General features: G+C 38.2%; 1 protein-coding gene across 2 annotated transcripts; it reads left to right on the forward strand.

The window, feature by feature from the left end:
- Window positions 1–176: 176 nt before the first annotated feature.
- Window positions 177–6545, forward strand: LOC113108546 (uncharacterized). Of its 2 annotated transcripts, XM_026271734.1 has the most exons (15): window positions 177–336; window positions 1568–1637; window positions 1980–2038; window positions 2280–2728; window positions 2812–2877; window positions 3171–3242; window positions 3457–3828; window positions 3896–3997; window positions 4769–5001; window positions 5078–5256; window positions 5433–5526; window positions 5612–5962; window positions 6066–6180; window positions 6308–6399; window positions 6510–6545. In XM_026271734.1, exons 7-15 carry the CDS (start codon window positions 3486–3488, stop codon window positions 6528–6530), a joined length of 1530 nt encoding a protein of 509 aa, XP_026127519.1. In that variant the 5' UTR covers window positions 177–336; window positions 1568–1637; window positions 1980–2038; window positions 2280–2728; window positions 2812–2877; window positions 3171–3242; window positions 3457–3485; the 3' UTR covers window positions 6531–6545. The 2 variants fall into 2 exon arrangements, with proteins under 2 accessions (XP_026127519.1, XP_026127520.1); XM_026271735.1 differs by lacking the exons at window positions 6308–6399; window positions 6510–6545 and having other exon boundaries at window positions 6039–6140.
- The last annotated feature ends 2328 nt before the right edge of the window (window positions 6546–8873 follow it).

Raw genomic sequence — 8873 nt, forward strand, 5'->3', positions numbered from 1 at the left:
CTTCTTCATAAATGCCCACAGCACACACAAAAATACCAAATAGTTTTTACCAGCACCAATATCAAGGTGGAGATTTATTAGAAGAATTTAATGGTGGTTAGGCTGCATGAAATCATTGAGACGCCATAAACTTTAGTCAGGACAGACACTATATTGAATATTACAAGGATAAAAACAACCTGGTCTCATGGGAAATACGTACCTCTGCACACTTTTTTGCAGCGCCACAAATATGTACCACCTGGTACGTATTGCCACAGTTTTGAAACACAAACGTCCACTGGGGTCGCTAAAGAGAAGGACTGCATGACATTGTGATCGACAGTAAGAGCAGAGGTATGTACACTAGTATATCCCATTATCCTAAAACTGGTTAACTGGTGTTATTTTTGTGATAAATGTTAGTGATATGTGTTGTTTTCCTGAATCATGTTTGCTTTAATGGTAAATGTAACGTTAGAATCATGTGTGTGCTTATGACGTCGGTAGGACATGCAGGCGAATGCCTGGGTGATTTAGCTGAAGTTCATAAAGTTACATCCATCGCATAAGTTACATCCTCAGAACCCCGGCACACTATCATCATATCGCCAGTTAGGAGCGCATCCATATTTGCAAATAAATGCGAGATATTGCATTACTTTGAATGCTTAATCTGTGTCGTATAGAACTACAGATCCCATGAAACTGTCGCTCGAGCGCCAACCTCCCGCTCTTTCTCGTGAGGCCAATAAGGAAGTGACTACAACTGCAATTCATCGACTGGCCGCTTGAGTTGGCGGCAAAAAGGGAGTCAGTCCCATAGACTCCCCATGTTAAAATGCCCAACTTTACAGCAGAAAAAAACATGTTTACAGCCTGGTTCAAAAAATGATTTTGGCCAAAATAGCTAATTTTGCCCTTCATGACAACTGTGAAGGGGGTGAATTTTTTTATAACTCATCCGTTTAAATTATATTAAGAAGTAAAGTTCTGCATAATTAAGGGCGTGTCCACTTGAGTGACTGGGGGATTGCCGCTGTTGACACTGCCATCGCGCTGGGTGGGCGTGGCTTCAGCAAGTAGCCCCCGCCTTTCTGCCCATTTTTGATTGTCCGGGAGAGTCGCGACGGGCCTCTCTGCACACTTCAGGTGTCTACGGGTGACGTCACTGACACTACGTCCATGTTTTTATACAGTCTATGCCCCCCTTCCTCAAATCTTGCCCTGGAGGTCCAATGCACTGCAGAGTTTAGCTCCAACCCTGATCAAAGTCACCTGCCTGTGATTTTCTAATGAGCCCAAAGACATTGATTGGCACTGATTAGCATGCTCAGGTGTGTTTGATTAGGGTTAGATCTAAACTCTGCTGGAAAGTGGATCTCGAGGTCCAGATTTGAGGATCCCTGGTCTATGCTGTCGACCAATTAAGTACGTGATGCCATAATACTGTGCGTACAAACGTGTATTTTCTTTTCTTTTTTTATGCACAACATGGTGTTAATATTTTTTGTTCTTACACTAAGAAACTACATTTCCGTGTAGCCAAATGCCTTATATTAACAAACAATGTAACATGTGCTTGCAGGTTCCAGTCATATCAAAGAGGAAGAAGAGTAAAGTTTTTTATTTTTTTTTAGCCTATCAAGGAACAGGAGGTTAGTCTTTCCATGCAGCAGCAACTTGTGCCATAGCCATAATTGCATATGAATGCGTATTACTACATTTATTTATATATTGTACATGCATTTTAATGTAGCAGCTTTAATGTAGTTCGATGTTTCCACTTTCCCTGCAACAGCACAACCACCTCTAACAAATGTTGCTCTTGGCTTTGTGAGCCTACTTTGCCTGGAATTTCTATGTTTTATATAGCAATTTGGTTACAGTTCTCTTACTAAAATAAGTTGCGTTGATTTATTTTTCAGATCGTCACTGACCCTGTATTTTCTTATAAATGTATTGTTTTCATAAATTAATTCAAAACTTTTTTTTAACAGATTTGAAAATCATCTGTAATCTCACTATCGCTCTGCCTCATTCAGTACAACGAAGACAGGTGAGTTGATTAATGCTAGGCGGTTGCTCTGCTTCGGACCTTAAACACTTGCATCACCAACGCATTACCGGCACCCAATTACCTTCCATAGAAAACATTTATTAAAGCATTGCCTGGGTAGGGAAAGAAAACCTCATCAAGGTTGTTTCCCACCTTAACCATGGATGTGAAATCCTCTGCAAACCACTACCCATTTATTTTCATTTGTTTTTATGTGTACTTTGTTTTTTATGGTCCTCAGATATTAAAAATTAAATGACTGAGAGAGTCATCTGATCAGCCTACAGAGAAAAATATGGAGGAGGAATTACACTGTGATCTTGAGGAAATAATGGCTGATTTGGAGGAGATGCAGGTATTTTGTATAAAACTATGTAGCATGCTTTCTGCATCAATCAGTATTTCACTAATGTGGGAAAAGAAAATGGATCATTGGAATTTGTTACTATACCACTGTTTGTATTTTTTGCAACTTCCATAAATGATATTCTGAATCATGTTATTATTTCTTAAAAATGTATATAGTTCGGAGTCATTGTTCTACCTCTTATGTTTGAGTAATACAGAGTGAGGAAGCGGTCAAAACACCACCTAAAAAACAAAAAAGAAAAAAGATTGATCTTAAACTTAGGTGGAAAAAAAGAGACAAAGAAGGATTCTTGGTCTATGAGAAGCGCAAACCAAAGAAAGGTATGGTTTGAGGTTTTAGATCCTTTGATTTTTCAATAAGTATTGTGTAAATCAAATAATTTTTTCCATTTACTTCTCTCTAGACTGATCTGGAAAACCAGTTGCCTCAACCATTGTCTCTTCAAGTAACCCTCAAGAAGTTGAGCTCGGTAAGCAATTGTTTTTGATTTAATGTAGGATTATTGTATTTAATGTGTTCAACCAAATACTGTTTGCTAAAAAAATATTGCCTATTAATACAGTGCATATCTTTGACTTTATACCCTGAAGTCTGTCTATACTAACAGACCGGTAATTTTGTAAAATACATTTTCATATGAGCTGCTCTACAGTGGAAAAGAGTTCCCCTCTCTGTTCCCTATAAGTAATCCCATTTCATGTTGATTTACATCTTTTCTGTTGTTTGAATGCAAGATACTGCATTAAAATTGTATAATTCTAGAAACTGCAAGCACATCTGAAGCCTTAACTTCCAAACAACATTTTGGAGATGTAGATGCACAACAGATTATTGGTAAGTTTACCTTAAATGTTTTTAACCATCGGAACTGTATCACTGTCTTCACGAAGTCCCTCTGAATGAACAAAAGTGCCAACATTTTATGATAAATATGAAATGTACAAATATCTGAGATATTACTTGTTTAATGTTTTGTGAGTTCGTGCACTTGGTTTACGAGCTTGTAACAGGTAAGGAGTTGTAATCTAATTTTATTTTTTATTGCAAGATTTACAACTACAGCAACTCCAAAATGCAATGGAGTGTGATGAACCCAGATCAGCAGCATCTCATCATTGGGCATTGAGGCAAACCTTGTCTGAAGAACGCTGGGAGGAAGCAAGGCCAAAACTCCTTGACAGTTTGCTTGCTTCAGACTGTGTGCATTATGGTCCTTGTGATCACTGCAGCTTGAAACAAGCAGTCATCAGGTGCAAGGACTGTTTCCCGAAACCCCGTTACTGTGGCCAGTGTGACGTTTCTACACATCAACATCTTGTTTTTCACAACCGAGAGACTCTTATAGATGGATTCTATAAACCTCTCCCACCATCAACTGCTGTGCAGGACCTCAGTGGCCAAAATGTCATATATGAACAAGGTAAGAAGTACTTGAAAGCTTAAAAACATGTTTTCATTTTAGTTCATATATTTTTTCTTTCATCTAGTGTGTCTGCTGCCCATTACACGACCAGACAAAATTTGTGATTGTGACCCTCAAAACCTGGCTGTTGTAGCTGGACGATCTGTTGTGCTCATCTGTATAAATGGTATGACTTGCAATATTTCGTATTGTATTTGTCTATTGGCTTAACCTGCTGACTGATGTCTGAAAAGTATCAACGGCTGTCTTTACAATTGGCATTAACATGCGACCTGTATCCGGATGTTGTCCACATACACATAGAAAAGACAAGTGTAAACGCATTTATGATGGCAATGTTATCCGATCAGTGTGTCCAGGTTCAGAGGGAGTCGAGGACTCGTATCTCAGTGTAATGTAAACGCAATACAGCCATCGGTTCTGGATTCACAGGTGGACGTCACACAAGACCCAAGACCCACCCACTGTCTTTATTCCACCTCCTCTCTCTAGGAATTGGTGCACATAGCTGTGTGGTTTTTCAATACAGATATGTGCAAAATACATAGATTCGCAAATATACTGAAATGTTTGCTTTCGCACCCTAAAGTTCCAGAACCCTAGCCTGACGTCATCATATTGAGATTCTAGTAAGAATATGAGTCTGATATTGCTCCATTAGGCTCTGATTATGGGGCTTGTTTCAACCGAAATGCCTCTGCACCCAATAGAATAGACCTACAAGCAATCTTTTTCTTTTTTTTTCTGGAATGCGAGATCCAATCTGTTATCCAGATACAAAAGCCACTTGATGTGGACAGGTGTAAACACACCGTGTCCTGATTGGCATATTATCCGATCTGCTTGAGCAAATCACGGTGATCGCATGTTAATGCCAAGAGTAAACACAGCCAAAGTGTGTTTACTACTTATTTATTTTCTTTTGAAATCTTTGCAGGTTGCTATGACGTCTTCCTGCCAGTGATGAATTGCAGAGCTTGTCTTGCATCATGGACACCTGAGGTGGTTGACCTGTTGTTTAGTGGTTACTGGCCAGGCACTGTCGAGTTTCAAACCATATACAAGGTAGACCTCTTCACGTCGTTTGAGGACCTGAAGATCACTGCACCTGGGCTTTCAAGACAAGCATTTGTGAAAATGTTACAACAGCGCTCACAACAATTTGGAAGGGTAAGACTTGGAAAGTAATTAGCATTTATGCAAATCTTACTGGCATGTCACTGTATTCAAATTTTTATAATTTCAGAGTGGTAACATTTGTGGCAACGTGTTCCAAAAAGCTTTCCTTGAATGGACATATTGTCGTCATAAAAGAGAAAAACTCTGCGGCATTGATCACTTCTCTTGCCCAGCTTGCACCCCAGATACAGTTGCTGTGTCTGCAGACGGAAACAGAAAACTATACAGATTCAGCAAAACAAAGGGGTATATTATAACATTTACATTTAATAATTTAGCAGACGCTTTCATCCGAAGAACAATAGAAGCAATCAGACCAACAAGAGGGCAACAATATACACGTGATGTAACAAGTCTCAGTTAGTCTAGCACAGTACACATAGCAATGTATTATTTTTTTTATTTTTTTTATCTTCCTGTAGGACAGAGGAACAACCATTTTTTGATGGAGTTTTTCTGGCTAATGACAAAGATGTAGCAACATTTGTTGATTGTGTTCGTGAGAAGACCATCCCAGTAAGATATTTGTCAAAAGATTTGGGATTGTACACGGTGAATCAGGCTCTAGTTTGTGAATATATTTGATATGACACTGTTACAGGTACATGGAAAAGGCATCTGTGGAACATCAACATGGGCTGCAGCCAGGGAGACCTCTAAAAAGACAAACACTAAATGTGATGAAGAGGGCCTAGAGGTGGCAGTTTGCAGGCACAGCATATTGCTTAGAGGGTTGAACATGTTTAGGGGCGAGATATTTGCATACCCTCTGTTTCTGCAGAAGGAACTGGCCACAAAAACAAACTGCAAGTTCTTCTGCACTGACATCATGTGTCGATATTGGCCCTATCTTCAAAAGGTGGCTCAATCATTCCCAGAAATGCAAAACCTGACTCAGATGAAGCCATTTCTCTCAGTTATGCATGCAAAGGGGCACTCTACAAAATGTGAGGTAAATGTATATTCTTGAACAATATGGTAACTAAGCCTTTAACCATTTTGATATCCATGAACTTGATATTTTTTAGTTTGGACATTTGGTGTGCATGCTGTAGGTGCAGTGGGGTGGCAAAAATCAAACAGGGGCAGGCACAACAATTGGTGAAGTTGAACAAGTGAACAGCTTTTTGTCCCGTGTGGCTCTAACTACAAAATACATGAGTAAGGCTGGTGAGTGGTCCTTTTTTACAGTTTCTCATGTATTGTTAAGACAGCTTTTCTTTTTTTCTTTTTTTATTCAACATACTCCGTGACTAACCACTAATTGAAAAGCACATTTATGCCTTCATCATTACAGCACGAGTAGATATGATCACATTGCATGCCAGAGGATGGAATGAGCGCAAAAAAAGAAACCTGCACAAGTACTTGTCTACACGGTACTTGAAGGTAAGTAAAAAAATAAAGATTTTTGTCCAATGAAGGTTAAATTTCATTTGTCTAAAGTCCACTTATAAGTTGTACATACCAAGTATCTAATACTTTCAGTATTCCTGAAGGTTTTTGTGACTTTCCATTAATTATTCTTTTGAGACTATCCAAAAGACAAAGGAAGTCAATAAAGACATTGCGGCTATAAAGAAGTGCACGCCAAAGGTCTGATGAGGAACTGCAACAGTGGGTCACTGATGTGAGACAGTGGGCAGTTGACAGTAAGTATGTACTTTTTTCTATAGATAGATAAATGTGTTATTTTTATTTATTTATTTTTTTACTTGTTGTGAAATACTCCTCAAAGCAGTAGGAGAACCTCACTGAGAAACCATGCAACAACAAAAGTGAAAATCAACGAAGAAATGGCTCGAAATGCTAAGTTAATAATTGAACTTGATGTAGCTTTCTCCCTCAAATTTATAATACTTACTCACCCTTGAAAAATTAGCAAACTGAAAAAAAAATTTCAGATTCTTTGGCAGAACATTTGTAGATGTCCTTTTGTTTTTACATGTGTTCCTACTACATTCTTCTTATTGAATCCTCCTTTTACCATATTTAATGTATAAGGTGTTTTATAGAAATAGTATAGTTGTTCTATTTTTGATAGCACAGAAATGCATGATACTGATCAAATACCTTCATAAATACTTTACAGCACCAGATGACTTCAGAACCAGATTGATGTCCAGTGGCTGTTTGCAACATCTCGATTGAAGGCCTATTCTTGGGCATCCAGCAGAGAAAAAGAGGGATCTGTATCGAGTAACCGGTTAAGTAGCCTCCATGCCTTCATGTACGTGTGGAGTTCATTTTAAAATGTGAGATCTATAGCTGTATCTAATAATTTAAATTTGATCATATCTTAACAATGAACAAAGTCTTTCCATCTACAGCTGTGCACGTTAAGCCACTTACATAACCCTTTTCTACATTGAGTGAACTAGTCCTGCCTTCCTATTGTCCAGGTGTTACCATCACCCAACTCCCTCCATTACTTGAACATTCCAGGCCACATTCCAGGTTATTTATATATGGTTAAATTAAACCAGAGGTGTAGTCAAAATTATTGATACAATTGTATTTTTAGTCGCCGATGATATGTGCGCTTTATAACATAATTTGTAAGGAGCCTTTTGGATGTCCATTAGCACAGTGACCAAACATTATGCATATCCTCCTTAAAATTATTTGTTTTTTCTGCAGACCGTAACAAACAGCGACACAAGATCCGAAGACGGATTAGAGAGGATAAGAAAAAGCTGTTTAATGCCATATCCCAATACAATGATCTTCCAACCACCACAGAATCTGTAGATTCAGTTGAAGACCTTCTGGCAGCAGAAAGCCCTATCTGGCCTTGGGATTCTGGTTTGTAAAGTTTGACATTAATAGTTTTAGTGAATCTTCATTTAAAAGATTAACTCATTAAACTCCGACTTTCAAAGGAAAGAGGCCCAACATGTGTTTTTTATTTGTTTTGGAACAGACTATAATCATTTTATTTTTAAACCGTTTTGTTTTTGCCAACTCGCCATTCCTCAGATTAATGTGTCAAGGTGGCTCGCCCTTTTTTTTTCACACTGTAGATTCAACACCAATCACTTGTTGCCTATGTTGTAGGGACAAAGAATTGTACCATTATTGGATTTTACTCTCAAAAAGGCAATAAGAGGTAGTATTTTAATATGGTGGTTTATTCAATTTGTCATTTGTCTTGATAGAACCTGACACTTCCTTAGGCATGAAGAAGAAGGTTTTTGACAAGGTGATGCAGCTGGAGAGACTGATTGAGGAAGAGGCTATACTTTTAGAGGAAATGAAACAACATTGGACTCATCTTACAAGAACCTGCAGGGCCTTGAAGGACCAGGCTAATGTACTAGCAGATGACCTGGCCACACAGAGTGAGTACTAATTTCTTAATTCTGTTTACTTCATATAGTTATATTTAACTGCTTGCAGATGATACAAACTGCAATATTGATGTTTTGGTTAATTGTTTTTTTTTTTTTTTTTTTTTTTTTTTTTTTTATCCCAATTTGATTTTTAGGCTACCCTTCAGGACTGTCTGGTCAAGCTTACCATGGCCTGCACAGTGCTGTCCTCCAAAAATGTGAGGAGATCAAAACAGACATGGTAGCTGTGAAAGAAACCTACTCCCAAATAGTAGTAAATGGGAATGGTGGATCCGTTGTTGAAGATGATGAAGACCCATATGAGAATGTCTCCACAGATGCCTCTACGGATGATGAATTATAGATTCTCTCTTCTCCACTGCACAAACTGGTTTCCTGACCGAGTAGCTAAGTTAGCTCTCCCCATTGTAAATAAATAAAACCTTGAATCTGAATTTTCAATCACTGTCTGACTGATTCTTAATTTCTTTTAGTAAACATAATTATCATCATTATTTCAGTTTTGGTTAT

The sequence above is a fragment of the Carassius auratus genome, chromosome 9 (genome assembly GCF_003368295.1).
Source record: "Carassius auratus strain Wakin chromosome 9, ASM336829v1, whole genome shotgun sequence".
Classification (NCBI taxonomy): Eukaryota; Metazoa; Chordata; class Actinopteri; order Cypriniformes; family Cyprinidae; genus Carassius; species Carassius auratus.